Source organism: Sapajus apella, unplaced genomic scaffold (assembly GCF_009761245.1).
Source record: "Sapajus apella isolate SASKATOON/1434 unplaced genomic scaffold, GSC_monkey_1.0 scaffold45, whole genome shotgun sequence".
NCBI lineage: Eukaryota > Metazoa > Chordata > Mammalia > Primates > Cebidae > Sapajus > Sapajus apella.
Window position 1 is genome coordinate 19,214,166 of NW_022436985.1, and position 17,708 is coordinate 19,231,873.

General features: G+C 39.6%; 1 protein-coding gene across 3 annotated transcripts in view; it reads right to left on the reverse strand.

The window, feature by feature from the left end:
- The window catches only part of FRAS1 (Fraser extracellular matrix complex subunit 1), a 464,791-nt gene that overhangs the window by 22,839 nt on the left and 424,244 nt on the right, over positions 1-17,708 (reverse strand). For all 3 annotated transcript variants that reach the window (XM_032239833.1, XM_032239834.1, XM_032239832.1), the window contains 8 exons: positions 16,194-16,381; positions 14,784-15,059; positions 12,315-12,547; positions 10,265-10,425; positions 7,821-8,035; positions 4,428-4,578; positions 2,277-2,384; positions 1,113-1,272 (listed from right to left, as the gene is read on the reverse strand). In XM_032239833.1, the coding sequence (XP_032095724.1) occupies positions 1,113-1,272; positions 2,277-2,384; positions 4,428-4,578; positions 7,821-8,035; positions 10,265-10,425; positions 12,315-12,547; positions 14,784-15,059; positions 16,194-16,381 (1,492 nt within the window). The remainder of the gene's footprint in view (positions 1-1,112; positions 1,273-2,276; positions 2,385-4,427; positions 4,579-7,820; positions 8,036-10,264; positions 10,426-12,314; positions 12,548-14,783; positions 15,060-16,193; positions 16,382-17,708) is intronic.

The following is a 17,708-nucleotide window of genomic DNA, read 5'->3' on the forward strand; positions in this document are numbered from 1 at the left end:
CCAGGTTCAAGCGATTCTCCTGCCTCAGCCTCCCGAGTAGCTGGGACTACAGGCATGCATCACCATGCCCGGCTAATTTTGTATTTTTAGTAGAGACAGGGTTTCACCATGTTGGACAGGCTTGTTTTGAACTCCTGACCTCAAGTGATCCACACGCCTCGGCCTCCCAAAGTGCTGGGATTCCAGGCGTGAGCCACCATGCCCAGCCTATATATCAATTTCAAAGGAATAACTATACAATAAAAGTATCTGATATAAGATGAAAAACTTTAAGAAAAAGTTTTTTGAAAATGATTCTCAAGACAATCTGAAATAAGATTTTAATGCTAAATAATGAGCTCTTAATCTCATTATTTATAAAATGGGGGTAATATATTTATGACAGATTCCTGGTTGCCCATTTCCCACTTATCATTTTCATAGTGGTTTTAATTTTGTTTTTTCCATTCTTCCTTTTTACAGATGGGGGCTATTTTACTGTATTTGTTAAATTCCTATTCCATCTCTATACTCAGTGTGGGAGAAGAATAAATCTTGTAAACGACACATGGACTTAACCAGAGATACTATATTTGCACTGGTTGTTGTAATTGAAATGAAATTTCTTTGATAAAGGTTTTAGTCAGACACATTTCCTTGCTTCCCTTGTAGGCAGGTGTGTCATGTGACTAAGGATGTGGGTGGAAGTGGTGTGTGTGCCCCTTCTGGTCTCACTCTTGGAATAAGTGTGAACACTTCCTATTTATATATCAGAAGTTGATCTATTTGCTAGAGTGTCATTTCTTTTAATTTAAAAAAAACCCAAAAAACAAAAGATCTTTTTTTTTTTTTTTAAGGGACAGGATCTCTTTCTGTTGCCCAGGCTGGAGTGCAGTGGCTATTCGCAGGTGCGATCATGGCTCACTGCAGCCTTGCACTCCAGAGCTCCAGTGATCCTCCTGAGTAGCTGGGCTACCAGCTAGCACCACCACTCCAAGCTCAGGGTTATTCTATCAGTTATCCTTTTTAAAATAAAATTCTCACTTTCAGAGAAAAGTGCTATTTCTCAAGCTCTTGAAAGAAATGGAAAACCACTCAGTTTTACCCATGGAAGCCTCCATCACTGTATTTACCTGTTATAAGAGCTTGTGGCTCTCCAGAGTTGATGTGGAGAATCAAAAGTCTGAGCACTCCATAATAGCTGCAAGTCAAATTCAATTCCTCCTAGGTGGTCTGGAGTCAATATGAAAGATTTCACATCCGGGAGAGTGTGGTGCTCCATCACAAACTGTCCTATTTGAAGGGGAAGCACACACGCTTATTTGTGAGTTTTATTGTACTTGTGGTGGAGTCCCACAAAAGCCCGAGAAGTGAATTAATATTCTTCTATCAAACAACTAAGGTTAGTCCATTTTGCCCCTTAGAATATATTCCACACTGGTGGGGATAGCATGGCATCTCACCCCAGCCCATCATCCTGCTTGTGATGGTCATCACAGTCATATGTATTTATTTATAAACAACAGGAATATTCCTTGTGGAAATGGTGCTAATGAGTATATTCACAATAATAGGGGTCTTTATGTGACAATGAACACTGAATATACTAGCTTTAAATTCTAACTAACATGCTTCTTGGAGGTAGAAAGTTCTCAGTAGTTTATAAATAGAAATATCAGCATCAGGTTAAAGTCACATTTAGGGACATCCAAGTCCTTGGAAGAAGGGGATAATCATAAACATCATTAAAAGGGTAAATGTTATCAGCAAGATATCTCCACTCTAAAACTGCACTGAAATAGTGTCATGATAAATAAAAGTAGGGAGAATATTTTAGATTAAAAGAAGCTAAAGAACAATCACAATCAAAATGTAACATGTGAATCATAATTGGAACTTCTTTCTTTTTATATAAGCAATAATAAAATAAACAAATATAAAAATAAGTGGGAAAGACGTTTGTGGAACAATAAAGGAAATATGAATAGAGACTGGATATTATTGACTCAATGCTAAATATCTTAGAAGTAACAATGATGCTGGGATTGTGTAAGAGAGTGTTCTTGTTCTTAGGAGGTGTCAACTGAAGTATTTTGGGTAACTTGACATGAAGTCTGAAGCTTGCTTCCAAATGATGTGAACAAAAAAATGTATGTATACATGTATGTGCGCATGCATGTATAGCAAAATGTTAATCACTGTTGACTGTTTTTTACTGTTCTATTCTTTCAACTTTCTGTATGTGTGAAATGTTTCTTAATAAAAAGTTGGAGACAAAAAATCGGCATTGATATTACCTCTAAATTTGGCATGGGTCTTGAATTCAATGACAAGACGGCCATCCTCTCGAATGTAGATTCTTACTATCTGAAGCCTTGCAGAGAGCACACTGTCTGTTTGGATTCCTGGGCAGGAAACCAGCGAGAAAACATTAGGGCATGGAAAATACTTCCCTGACAGCAACCACATATAAGTTATCTCAAGGACACCTCTAAGTAGAGCTGTACATTTATTTGAATGTAACAAGATAACATTTATATGCCTATAGAAACATATGTCAATTAAAATTATATGACAGTAAATTTCACTTGGGTATTTTTTTTAAAATTGTTGTTGTTGTTGTTGTTGTTTTTTTGTAACAGTTCCACTGTTCTTGACAAAGACTCTTCAAACCTAAGTTCCACTTAGCCCAGATGCAGGGTTCAGCAAAAAAATGAATCTTAAAACTTCTTACGGTCAAACTTTATACCAGGGTATGTTTACAGCATGTCTGTTTCATACTATATTTCATTTTCCTTGCCAAGATATCTTTCCAGACTTAATAGAACTATAAACAAAGTCCTGGTGGCTATACTTAGTACTCAAACCTATGAAGAGTTAAAGGGAAGCTTGTAGAAGGCCAGCATGACACAATAAAGCTGTGGCTTTAATATGGGAAATTGCAGTCATAGTCCCCAGTGAGTTCAGAATGATCAAAAACAAAGGGTAACCTAAGGAGGAGAAACATAAAGTTGAACAAAACAAAACAAAAACAAGAGCTCAAGGAATTATCTGACCCAGAGTGGGAAAGCTGCCTGAAGTTATTTTCCCATGAGAAATATAAAGCAAACAAATGATTTGAACCTAAGCCATTTCACAGAATAAAGGACTACACCATCAGTCCTTTGTATCTGTGGGTTCTGCATCTGTGGATTCACCTAACCTCAAATAAAAATACTGCATCTGAGCTGAAAATGCATTTGAGCTAAACATATACAGATTTGTTTTTCTTGTCATTATTTTCTAAACAATATACTCTAACAACTATTTATATAGCATATGCATTGTATTAGGTATTATAAGCAATCCAGAGATGATTGAAAGCACATGGGAGTATACGTATAGGTTATATGTAAATACTACACCATTTTATATGAGGGACTTGAGCGTCCTTGGATCTTGGTGTCTGTGGGAGGTCCTGGAATCAAACCCTAATGAATATGACGGATGAATGTACTTTCAATTAGTAGAGATGAAGCTTTCTCGAAAGAAAACTCTTGTACTTTTTTAAGTATGTTTTCCTCAGATAAAGCACATCAGCTCTGGAGAGGAAAAGAGGGAGGATGGGAGCAGTAGAATTTAGGGGAAATGGGTTTGGGGAAATAGGTTCGGGGTAATGTGTGAAGTACAGGACACTAAAAATGAGAAAACAAACAAACCAAAAACAAAAATAACCAAGAACCATTGGAGTGAATGGAGGAGAAAACTGGGGATTTTTAGGGGCATCTATGTGGAAGCAGTAGGAGGAGGTGGGTGGGGAAACTGAGAGGGGTGAGGTGTGGGCTCCCAGTTGAAGGGCTGCCTCCCATTTAGTCCTTGGGGGCTCTTCTCAAAGAGGACAGTAATGGGGATGAGCCTGTGGGAAAGGTCTAAACATTCAGCATCACAGCCCTTGCCTTCAGAAGGTTAAAATCCCTTCTTTGGAGGATGCAATTAAAGAGCAGACTCTATGCCAATTGAATAAAATAGGCCACTTGACATAAATATTTCAAGTGCTCTTGACATATTTTTCCATTTCCATGCATCTTATTTGAAGATCCTTTTGCTTTGTAAAAAACATGAACCACACTATTTTTAACTAGGAGAAAATGAAGATTATTTGGGTTATACTCCAAAAGAACACACGCCCCTCTGAATCCCTAATGAGCAGTAGAGGACTCATCTGTCACTCGCCATCCTCTATTCTGGGACCGTAGCTAATTGGGCTGAGACCTTCCAGCATTAGGACAGAAGGACATCATTTTTTTCAGGAACCACAGATCTGCACTTTCAGACTTGAGGTGGCCACACTTTGTCTATGGGATAACAGGATGAGGAATGCAGCTACTGTTAAAAGTCACTACTCTTCTTTTAATCTTGCTTGAGTGAAGGCCTCACTAAAGGGATAGTTAAGGTGTCAATGGGCATACCTGTTCTCCAGAGAACAGTGTCATAGAAGAAAGAAAACTCCATCTCGGTGTGGTGCTCCAAGGAGGCCCAGCCCCTGGGGGCGGTCACGTAGATGTAAGACACATACAGAGGTACATGCACTGTCAAGAAGGACTGGGCAGAGTCTCTCACCTGCCGGGGAAGCAGTATGCACACAGAGTTATCTCTTCCCTGGGATGAAAAGGCATACTATCACCACATCTTTGTTCCATTTTCAATCATACATGTAGTCACACACTTATTCAATAATTATTAATCAAGTGCCCATGATTGCACTAGCTTGAAAAAAAATAAAGGAAGTAATGGAATAGAAAGTGGTCAGGATGCATCTTTAGACAGGGTCATGTGCAAAGCCTTCTCTAAGGAGATGACACTTGAACAAAAATACTTTTGAAGTGGGAGAATGAGCTCTGTTCAGTTGCTAGAAGACTTAGCTGACATTTTAGAATATCACAATTATTTTTAAGGGATCAATCTGGTGGATGTGGGATCTAGCATTCAGTACAAACTCCCTGTGTTGACCATTTGCCAGTGTCCCATGGGAGAGCCCAAGCCAACCATCATCAGGAAGATGGCCACATCTGGACGCCTGGGAAGAACCTGTGCGAAACTCAGGATGTTTTAGTTAGTGCTCTCATCTCCTGCTCCAGGAACAAAGGGCCCGAGTGTTGAAATCATATTTAGGAAGCTCACCAATGGACAGCTCAGAGCTGCATGTACTTCAATAATTTCCTGTCCCATGCAATGCTTTGGAAAGAATTTTGAAAAGGCAGCTTATCATACTTCCAAGAGAACATTTCTTCAAAGGAGGTTTATGTTTCTGCTTTTAATTTGGCCCAATCATTTTTATTTTACTATGTGATGAACAAAACTGGATGAAAAGATAACAAAATGCCAGCAAAGTTTTGTGGGGAAGCTAACTGTATGTACATGTGTGAATGGGGAGTTGATTTACACATTTTTAAATATTTTCACACTTTCTTCCATACATGCATGTATATAACAAAAAACAGTTTAAAACAATTTTATTATTGGCTAATTACTACAACATATTACGGAACTTATATTTTTCTTTTGTTTGAAGATACAGTATAAAGTGTTTCTATGGGTAATTAAGAAAAAGAACCAAATGCTTTACTATTTTTCTAAAATTTTTTAAAAATATTCAAAGTTATCAAGGATTTAAAATGTAATGCCAACTTTCTCAAAAGACTCTACTAATTCCACAGTCATTTAAAAATTCTATTTTGACATGCCTTACTTTGTTTTGTTTCATTTTTCAAGAGATGGGGTCTCACTCTGTAGCCCAGGCTGGAGTGCAGTGGCTGTATCATAGTTCACTGCAGCTTCAACCTCCTGGGCTCAAGTGATCCACCAGCCTCAGCCTCCTAAAGTGCTGAGATTACAGGTGTGAGTCACTGTTCCCAGCTCTTTTTTTTTTTTCTTTTTAAGAAAATTTCCAGATTTTATTTGGACCTGGTACCATGTTCTGTCCCTTAATACACAGGTTTTGCTAAATACATCTGCCCCAATCACACTATCAGAACTTCAATAAACTCTCTAGCTGATTGAGAAAATTAATTTTCCCTATTTGTTTTTGCTTATCCTCCTTTAGCCCTCATGATATTACTTACTAATCTTTTAAAAGAAAGAAAGCCCAACAAATATTTACTGCATGTCTGTTCTATGCCAGACACATTATGTGAGGCACCTTCTCATGTTGAGATTATTAGTACAATTTCAGATGAGGTTCAGAGAGGTTATGTCTTGTCCAAGTCTGCTGATTTGATAGTGAACAGTACCAATTAGGCCTTAGTTCTAAGTTTTATATTCTTTCTACCATATATCAGTAATTTCAATTATTTTTGAAGAAACAGACAACAAAATACTTCTGCATATTTTTTCTGTGTTGGTTTAAAAAGTAGGATATATATAAGAAATCCTTGTCTTTGAGGTTTTTAAGCATATTCTGAAAAAATATTCAAAAATGTAATTAAAGCAAAATCGTAAAGAAAAGAGAATACTAATTTTTGAAAGCCAGGAAAGAAAGAAATCACTTAGTTTTGCATTTTCCAAAGTAAAAGGTTATGCAACTGCAGAAACAGAACACCTACAAATGCCTTAAAATTCTATTCAGTAGATGGCAGTAGTGTATATAAAATGAGAGGAAACCAGGCTGAGAGGCACCACAAAGAAAACGACAAATTTTAATCAGATACTTTCTCTAAATGATTACTCTAAATCCCTCTACAAGTTCTCTCCTTCAGTGAGGTTAAACCTGATTTGAAATGAAGAACAAACATCTAACTAGTTTTTAGCTAATTGAGATAACTGCTAAAATTGGATAGAACCTGTTTTAGAATTAACTTTCCCATGAGAACGGATTAGCCTAGTCTCACTGGCCCTTTGATATAACTGCCCTTCTCTGACTCTAACTTCTTGCTATAAATTTTTCTGTTGTCACTGATTGATATGGTTTGGCTCTGTGTCCTCACCCAAATCTCATCTTGAATTGTAATCATGTCAAGGGAGGAACCAGGTGCAAGGTGATTGGATCACGAGGGGCATTTCCCTCATGCTGTTCTTGTGATAGTGAATGAGTTCTCACGTGATCTCATGGTTTCATAAGGCAGTTTTCCCTGCTCTCGCTTGCTTTCTCTCACCTGCCACCAGGTAAGACGTGTCTGCTTCCCCTTCCACTATGATTATAAGTTTCCTGAGGCCTCTCCAGCCATGTGGAACTGTGACTCAATTAAACCACTTTTCTTTATAGATTACCTAGTCTCTGGTATGTCTTTATAACAGTGTGAGAATAGACTAATATGCTAATGTTTAATGGCAATATATATTTTAGAAAGTGTCTATTTTCGTGGGGACTAGAAGTTTGGAATAGGTATGAAATCAAAATGTTTTAAGCAATTATCTCTCCACAACGCATAGGACAACAGTGCTCTTCCTGTCTTCTGAAAGATAGATTGCACTACCTGCCATTGTGACTCATTTTGCCAGGTGGGAAGAGAATACACTAATGTAGTAATAATCCTAACATCAAATGTAAATTTTTTTTGGCATTCCAAAATATATGCATTATATATGTAAAAACATATATACCCAGAGAAGTAAATATTGGATTTTTATATAAGTGAGTATGCCGGGCATAAGTTTTTTCCACATTAATTTGATTTAGAGGACTTTTGGGCCCTTCTCTAGCTTCAGTGCTGCCAAGATCTTGCTTGAGGGACTTATTAAGAAGACTCTTTCAGTTGGTTGGCCCAGTTCTTGAGGCAAAGTGCTAACTGAAGTGCTTCAAGAACAAATAAGGTTGCCCAAGGCACTCATGTGCAGAGTCCTCAGAGAAACCCTGGGGCACCCACCTGGAAGTCAGCAGTTACAGACCCTCCACAGACATCAATAAGCTCAGTCATGTCGTAATAAGCGTCAAAGGTCCACACACAGCTCTTCAGGTTCAGGTGTTTGTAGAGCTGGATGGTCTTCGGCTCTCTCACGCTGGGGTCAAACTGGAAGGGGCGGTCATAACCAGGCCCCAGAGCGGTGCTGTCATAGACCATGTCATCCAGGAACCCTGCCTCTGCCAGAGAGGAAAGAATAAGGAACTGTAACTTGGTTCACAGAGGCCAAGGAGCAGGGTAGAGAGAAGAGCTTACCCTTTCACACTAAGAGCACTTTCAGTCACACGAGACTCTACTAACAAAGCAACCCAGGGCTCCCAGCACACTGGGAAAATGTGAGGGAGCTTGGAAAGTGCTTGCTAACTGCTGTTGCCAGGTGTTGAATGGGGGACTCTACCTCTAAGAGACCACAGGAACCAGGGAAGAAAAGGTAAGCAAATTATTCCATGAATGAAGGCGATAGAATTTGGAAAGAAAAACACGCTGAAGCTTTGCCTGTTATACCTGGCAAGTCTGGTCCTGTGCTTCACACATGTCCCCACCAGTCCTGAAGAAATGGATTTACTGTATGGCTCATTAGTTGGTGAATTATTATTTTAAGGCTGATTTTTAAAATATCTTTTTTGAGACCCCATTTAAAAAAAAAAAAAAAGCCAGCACACGTACATCTGACTACTTCTTCTCACTCATAACAGTTTCCGAACTCTTGGGGGAAAATGTCTTAATTTTTTGTTAATGAGTAAATAGCTCGCTAATGATGCCTGACTAACTCTCACCTGCGACACGCAAAAATTACAATTATTGAATCAAATGCTGCCAACTAGATGAATGGCTCTAAATTAAGGGAGACTATTATGTAGTAGGGAGCTGAATACGATACAATTTTAGAATATTAGGGTTAAACTTAGGCTAGAGTGCAATAGTGCAATCTCGGCTCACTGCAGCCTCCGCCTCCTGGGTTCACGTGATTCTCCTGACTCAGCTTTCTGAGTAGCTGAGATTACAAGCGCACGTGGCCAAGCCCGGCTAATTTTTTTGTATTTTTAGTAGAAATGGGTTTCACTGTGTTCCCCAGGCTGGTCTCACAATCCTGAGCTCAGGCAATCCACCCACCTCGACCTCCCAAAATGCTAGGATTACAGGTGTGAGCCACTGCGCCCAGCTGGGTTAAAATTATTTTAATACTAAAAGCGACAATACTATTTTAAAAGTGAAGATACATTTCTTAGAATGCTTGACACCCAGCACCCAGCCCTCTGCCCCACGATGACTAGTTACTCAATTAACATGTCTTGAATTTAATTGCTTTTAAGTAAGAAAAGATGCAAAGTTTAGTATTTAAACATAGTATGTCTCTTACACTAGCAGTAGATGTGGATCAATTAAACTTTCATATGTAGCTCAATGATTTACAAATAATTTGTACTCAGCTAATTTCTACTGTATAAAGACCATCACGACCAAAAGCGATGCTTAATGAATATGAAAGAGAATATGAATGCATTTTTGTCTTCAAAAACACTGTTAAATGATTCATCATTTGTGAAAGGAGAAAATATGCATTTAATGTGCACTTGCTAAGGTGAATGGAAATGGACAGAATTCTTTGTAAAGTCAAATGTCTGCTGTGGTGAACACGGAGATGCGCTGCCTCAGCTGTCAGCTCCTTCAGCTCTGCATCAGCTGCAGACTGGCTCAGCCCAAGGTCATGCCCTTGTGGGGCAGCCTGCCTCTAGTGATTGAGCTAGGTAGGCTATAAAGGTCTGGCTGTGTCAGCTGGAAGTAGGACAAGCCTCTCCAGAGCTCCTTGCCATGGCCAAAATGGCTTTTTCAGCCTGCATTGCAGTTTGACTTCTCCCTCTGTCCAATCCTGTTTTCCTTCTTTTCTTTCCTAGGTATTGTTCCCTAACAAACATCTTATAACCCCAAACTCCATCTCAGCTCCTCCTTCTGGAGAACCCATCCTGTAACACCTTCACCTTAGCTTTCTGTGACAGGTTTTTGGAGCACCAATCTAAACATGCTCATTCTAAGGGAACAAAGACACTAAAATATGTATGTCATAGTTCGTGCTTTAAAAATGTCAATGCATTTAATCCTTATCTTGATTGGGAACAACTGTTATTCCCATGTTATAGATAACACTGGCTCAGAAAGGTCAAAATATATTTGTTCTGTGGAATAAGGATTTGAACCTATTCAGTGTGACTCCAAAGTCCTTGTTTTCTCCTGTCTACTTCGTTGTCTGAGCTAACTGCATTTGCATATGTGCTAGGAAGGAAAATCACTAATATGTGGATTCTGAGGACCGGAAGACATGAAAAGCAGTACTCCTCACTCTGCCATATCCTGAAAGTCGCTGAACTCAGCTAGCATGGAAAGACCAGTCCTGAACTTGTCAATCTCACCTGAGATGCCTCTCAGGTCATAGGTGGTAACTAAATTGGAGCAGACGTGCTGGTGTCTGTAGATGGACTCAGACAGTAGAAAATGCAAGTTGTGCAATGGCATGGTGGAGATAAGGGGCAGCATTCCATCCTGGTGAGGGATCTGCACCGAAATGTGGATTCTAGGGGGAAAAAGGGCAGAAATAAATGTTTAGCTGACTGCTATAAATGGTCAATAAGGTATTTCTTTCTCATCACCTAATCTGTCTTGACCAATCAGCTGCCATTTTTTTCTTCCTGAAGCTTTCCAGGTAGGTTTTCTATCTGAACAGGGGGTACAGATATACACATAGTATTGCTTCCCTTTAAGAGACCCTCCAGACACAGGACTGACAGAAATCTAAAATTATGGATTTTTTTCTATACAGGAAAAGATAACATCACAACCACAAATTACTTTAAAGCTTTCCTTTGCTTTCAGTGGGAACTGTTTTTTTCAGGAGCGAAAGCTGAGTGACTATGGAGGGGCTGCTCCCTTGTTCTGTCACAGTGAATGTCTATGGAAGTTAGGTAAGGTTGACACTCACATTTAAGTATTTGAGTCAAAAAGATGTCTTTGAGCTTTTAAACTCTTAAGCCAATTTCTCCACCCAGCCAAATCTGAGAAATTACAATATCTAGCTACTCATACTGTCTCTCCTGACTGAAAACAGCCTTCCCTCTCCCATCTCCCTGTAAGTCCCATCAGCACCATGTGTCCAGCCCCACCAGCCTCAATCTGCAGTTTGCTACTCCTTGATCTACATCCTCAGCTCTTAGGCAGCCTTTGGACCAGGAAATCTGTAACTTATTTATATTGGCTGCTATTTCTCAAATGTTTTCAGACTCTGTTTATCTTGCCTCCCCACTATGAGGACAAGTCGCATTTCCTTCACTTCTTTTGTTTCTCCAGAGCACATAGTATATAATTCTAAATAAAAAATTAGCTTAGTAAATATTGGTTAAGACTGCAATACAACAGAACTGTACTTATGGGTTGCATTTTTTTTCTTTGGCCCAGTTTAAATTTTGACCATGTTTATTGAAAGGGTGTTTTGAGTTTATACAGCTTGTCTCTCTGAGCAAAGAGCTACATTTTTAAGAGGAATCAGACCCTTAGATGTGAAGAGGAGGGCCTTTTCTAGGAAGGTGTCACTAAGATACATTTTATTCTGTTAGGAAAGAAATATGCATATTCATTCAAACCTGTTTTTTTTTCAGGCAAAAGAACTCATTTTTTCTGAGTTTATAAGCAACTGAGTTGTTCATAAAGGCACACATTTAAATACTACAGTGTTTAATAAACATGCATAGTATACACAAATTCTTTTTTGCTATGCAAAATGAAAATATCCATTTCCCATCAAAATCATGGTGGCACAGAAAAAATTAAGTCCAATGTCTCCTAATTTTTACAGTGTTATGATTCATTTGTTCAGTAGATATTTAGGAGTGCTTCTTAGATGCTAAGAAGCACTATACTGGGCAGAGGATATTCAAACTACATGCTCATGGTCTCTGTCCTTCAGGTCTTACCATCTACTGAAGGGCAGAGAAAGTGAATGCTAATAATCTTCTAAAAGAAGCATATACAGGTGCCAGAGAAGCCAGGAGGGGAAGCCTCCAAATTAAATTAGGGGAGATGATGGCAATGTCTCTAGAAGAGATGCCATGAGCTAGGTACTATAGGACAGTAGGGTTTAACTCCAGCCAGTGGAAGGGGCTGGGGAGAATTGGAGTAATAGCGTGGCAGAGGTATGCAACCCATAAGAGTCTGTAGCCCTTGGGAAGTTACTCGTGGTTCCCTGTGGTTGGACTGGCAGGTGAAAATGACAAGGAGAAGGAAAGGCTAGGAAGATAGGCAGGGGGCCCTAGCTTGAGGGACTTTGACAGATTTAAACTTTTACTGACACAGTCATCATCACGTTTTTATTTTGCAGAAGTATCACTTATTGACCATCCTGGGAAACACACGAAGGAGACCTGAGATTCACTTCAACCCCCTCATGGTGGAAGGCGCCACCTGCCTGACCTGTTTGGATGCTCCTTGTGTTTGACATCCAGGTATTTCAAGGTTGCGATGAAGGACTGAGCCTGGAAGCCTCTGGATGTCCCAGCCACCACTGGTGTGTGGCAGATAGCACTGTCTGTTCCAATGGTAACAATGTTGCTCCTTAAGGGGGTCCCCACATGGCCCACCTTGTCCACAGCCTTGGCCACACAACGCACGTGAAACCGCCGGCTGAAGTAAACGCTGTCCAGAACCTACCAGGAAGAATAAATCATCTCCGATGTGAGTATCCCTACTTAAATAGCTTCTTACATGATCTGGTTCAAGGTAATCTGTAAAGGTCATCCATCCACCCATCCATTGATTGTTCCATCTATTCATTCATTCATCACTTAAGCATTGACTTTTAACTGTGAACCAGACACTTGAGACAGATCAGTGAGTACTTATAGCCTAAATGGGTAAGATAGTCAATGAGCAAGTAGACAGATGTGGAGCACAAGCCCATGGATGATTGATTACCATTAATAGTATTGTTGTTTTTATATATTAGGTTCAGCACAAGGACAACCCAACTGTTATTCAGGCTTCTAGCAAGACCGGTTGGCCTCCAAGTCACTGTTGTTGAGAGCATGATATCAGAAGACAGAGAAAAGATACTTCCTTCTTGGGAATTCTCATGACTCTTTATTCTACTGTTATCCTCCCTCCATCCCATCTCCCTACCCAGTGAACACACACTGCAAGGGTTATAATAACATGCAGGCTTGAAGCTGAGAACTTGGCCTCTGACATCTTCCAGCCTTTGAGGGTCTTTCCACAGATTCCTTCAAGCCCCAAACATACAGAAGCCCTAAGAGTGCTTAACTGCATCTATGCAGAGGCAATGTGCATCACCGGGACTCTTTAGGTTATGCATGCATTTACATAGGAAAGTATATAACAGGAAAAATTAATAAGTAGTTCTGTGTATCACAGACCTCCCACAAAGCAATCACACAAACTTATAAATTTTACCCATGAAAACAATTTTCACTCAAGTCCATTAAAAATTAAAGATGATGTTTTCCTTAAACTTTTTTTAATTAGCTGTCAATGTTTTACTTATTTATATATACATGAACTTTGTACAGAAGGGATTTGAAGCATCCTACAAGAATGCATATAATAGAATGATATTAAATAAATAATTGAATAAATAAAGATAAAGCAAAGGAAACAAGGGTAAAGGGTAGTAGTCACAAATCCATTGCAAGAATCTGAAGCATAAAGTCATAAATTTATCTGTTAAAAATGTACAGTTGGCTCAAACCAGACCAAACTCCCTTTATGGTTTTGTTGAAGAGAGAAATAGATACTTAAGAAACAACAAGCTGGTAAGTCTTGTCATGTTGATTTTTTAATAACAGAGAAGACGATTTAAATTTGAGCTGGTTATGCTGCAAAAGATTTGTTCTTCAGGCTTTTCTGAATAAGCTGTGCCAAAGAGAGTGGGTATGTGTTATCCAAAGCCTCCCATCTATATCTAATGGCTTTCCTCTGCTATTATCCCATTCCAGTGAAGCTCTTATTACAGTGGGGATAAACTGTGGAATGGGCAGGAAAATCTAGAGAAATCTGGTCTGAAAGAAATCTCTGATGTCTAAAATCATTCAGTGATATAATTTTAGGCAAGAATTGTTGAATGCTTACTACATGCCAGGTACTACACTAAGTCTGAATCTCAACTGTTTTCAGCTTACTTTTGGAAGAGAACCAGCTTCATCAGTGTGAAGTGTAGAATCACTGTGGTGGACTGTTAAGTTTGGGAAAACATCATTGTTCATTGTTCTCTGATAGTGTCAGGGTTGTTGGTCTCTAAGCTTTTCAAAGACAGCAACTGCTGCATGAATGTCTTTTCATGGCCTCCCATAGAGCTTTGTAAAGTGCTGATCACTCACCAAACATTCTATTCTTTTATTTAATAACTGGTCCCTTTTATGTGCCATCGATGTGCTGGCCATTTTGGGCCACATTTCTACCACATTATAAGAGTGTGGTAGAAATTTTGGTTCATGTCCAGAAGGAGTTTATGTGCTAATATGATGATTGAAGATATGTTAATAGTAATCAATAGTGCCTACCTAGAATTTTTCACTGACTTTGTCATTTATAGGTCACATTTTTCAATTACCTTGTCAAGTAGCTAAGCAGAAGAAGTATTACTTTGCAGATCAGGAGACTGAGACTCAGAGAGGTTATGTAACCACATAACATTACTTAAATAGGCAGAATCAGGATTTTCAAACAGGTCTTCTAACTAGCTTAGTTTTCTATTACAGCATATAACCTTTTCTTAGGTATAAAAGTAAAAAGACTAGGTGCACCTCCTTATTTGTTTTATTGCAAATGCCATGCATGGACCCTAAGGAATTTGATTATCTGAGTAACAAAGAACAACACCAGTCCTCTCCCAGGGAGGGAGAACCAGGCCGAGACCCCCAGACTTACCATGTGGTTGACACTGGTGAATGGTGTGTTGTCAGTAATGGTTTCAAAGGGAGACCGGGCCCCATTGCCATCAGTGGGGGCAGCCACTTCCCAGCTGAACTGCACAGATGTCTGGTTGATGCCAGCCTCGCTGCAGCGCTCCTTCATGACAGCATATCTGGGGAAATGAGGGTCACAGGGGGTGACACAGACCAGCGGGTAGCCTGGGGAGGGGGATTTCTTGACTCCTTCCTTGGTAACTTCTTCCACATGATCATAGTCAGCAAGTGTGACTACCTGAGAAACAGCAACAAAGCTTCAGTTCAGGTTGGGTATTGGCACAATCAGAGAACTAAGCCCCCTTCTTTAGAGATCTACAAGATCTCTTAGTGTCTAGGGACTATTTAAAATATAAGAAGAGAAGTTTTTTTAAAATTTTTTTCCAGGCATCCTTAAAAGATACTGCAAATCTTTAGTGGTAGAGAAGATCCTGCTACTGGTTGGGCTAGAATTTTATTATACTTTTAATGTTATTTCTAAATCAGAGCCCCATCATGCATGTAAAAAAAACACTTTGATTTTCCTGCACATTGGAACCAAAGCTGTATCATGAATGGCAGTTGCTAGTTTAAAGTTGCATTAAAAGGTTGATGACATATATTAGAACATTTGGCAAAATAAGAGTAAATAGAGGTAGTATATATTTCTTCCATGGTCAAATAAGAGACACATTTTGAAATAATCATCAACCTTTTCTAATATATTATATGAGACTAGTTAGCAGGAGTTATAAGGCTTCTTCTGTCTGCTTCACAATTAGGGGTTAAATTTTCCTTTGCAACCTCTAGGCGTTTTCCTCTTAACTGTAAGGATAGTGCATTCATTCTAATCAAGTTGGGAAATGTGGTACTACCTTCACACAGGTACTTAATTCTGTAAGTGTGGTGAGTATGTGGGATAATAGATATGAGGTAGTATTACCTTCTTACTTTTCTAGGTCCCATCAAAGAAACGAGAAGATCAATTGTATTGTATTTTCTATCTTTATCAGACTAAGATGCCAATAGGATTTGGTATAACTTTTAGATCAGAACAGGGTTTCTTACCCTCGACACTGTTGACATTTGTGCCAAATAATTCCTTCTGTTGTTGGGGGCTGCCATGTTCATTATGGGATGTTTAGGAGTATCCCTGGCTTCTATCACTAGTACTAGGAGATACTAGTAGCACCAGGTGTGATGACTCTGACAACCAAAAATGTCTCCAGACATTGCTTAAATGTCCTCTGGAAGGGGGAGAATGGAAGGCAAGATGGCTCCTGGTTGGGAACCACTGTGTTAGAAGAAGAAAGAAGTAGAGTACTTCTCTCAGGTTCTCATCTACTAGTCACTGAGCCGTAAAAGCAGCAATCTTTTGGGTCAAGCAACTCACAATGGGTGGTGCTGGCAATATGAGGCTCCCTGCTGCCTCCTGGTCTAGAATCGTCACCATGGCAGTAGTTACATCCCCAAGAACTGCTTCCACTGGGTCATCTGGGCCAAGGACTAGTGAGAAAGATTCATGCCATTCCCGGTCTTCATTGGACAGGATCTCAACTTTAAAAAAGATATGATCCACACCTTTGCCAAGGACAGAAAAAAAGAAAGCAAAGCCTTCATGAGGAAACATACCCAAGAGAGTGCTGCTTGGCACTGCTGAGACATCACGTTAAAATATGTTCTTTCTTTTTAGCAATGTTCTATAAATGCAGTGGCTGCTAATCACTGTAGCTCCATCTCAAGTGAGGAATCTTTTTTACAGACCAAATTCCACCTGTGGTAGAGGCTCAGTATTGCAGATTTAGTGTTCAACACCATATGAGGATTAATGGCCCCTGTCTGACACTTGCTGGCAGTAATAAAAATCTATGATCCAAAATACACTTCACCCTGGTTACGAGATTTTTTGCTTAATTTTTCTTTCCCCCTTACACTTATGCATGAGCTCCTGTTTGGCTGTGAGGGCTTGCACAGACAGATACCCTTCAAAGTTGTTTCCTGAGAAGCAGTGGCTCAGGGTTATCTACCAAGCCAGTCTCCACAAAGATGGCAACATGGAGGGTGAGTAGTCTGGAAAGGGTGAGGTTTCCAGCCTTACAGACCCACTTCTTTTTTCGTAAGGTGATTTTCTGAAAGTACAAATACCTCAGTGAAGTTAAAGCCCCTTTCCTCCTCTCCTACAGATACCTGGGCTAAGGTGCTTCTAGACATATTCTTACCCCAGATCTTTATGCAGAAAAGTCAAAAGCTAAAGACAGGTCCGTGTGTAGATATGGAAGAAGGGTATCTAGCTTTCCAGCAAACATCAATCAGACACAGATGGAATGGAGCCAGAAGCCGTTTAAAGCTCTGGTGAGGGGAGAGAAAATAAAGACCCTCTCCCCTAAACCCCCATCATCTCTGAGGGCATCATTTTCTCCCTCCACTTGCCCAGACTGCTCTGAGAAGATCTCCTAGCACTGCTGCCCTCCTCTGGCTACATCACAAATGGTGTAAGGATCTATACCAGTTAGGTTTTAGAAAGTTCTATGAAAAAACCTAGCATACAGTTCAGTCCCTTTCCTGCCTCATTTCCCCCATCAGATTAATACTTAAATTTCCTTTGGAAGGGGGAGAGTGGAAGATCACAGACCTTTAAGCTGTGATCTATGACCTGAATTCCATCTTTCTCTTTTCCCAAACTAATCTCCATATCCTCTCTGGAATAAATTTTATTTGGAAAGTCCAAAACAGGGTATCCTGTTTCCTAGGAAATGTCAAACCCCTTGAACACAGGGATTGTGCCTTTCAAATGTAGTAATCCCTGAACGACCCATCACAGTACTTTGCAGCAATATTTGATGGTGCCAATTATGTGTGTATTTTTTTTAACCAAGTTATCCTATCATTCAACCAAATCTTAGGCTAA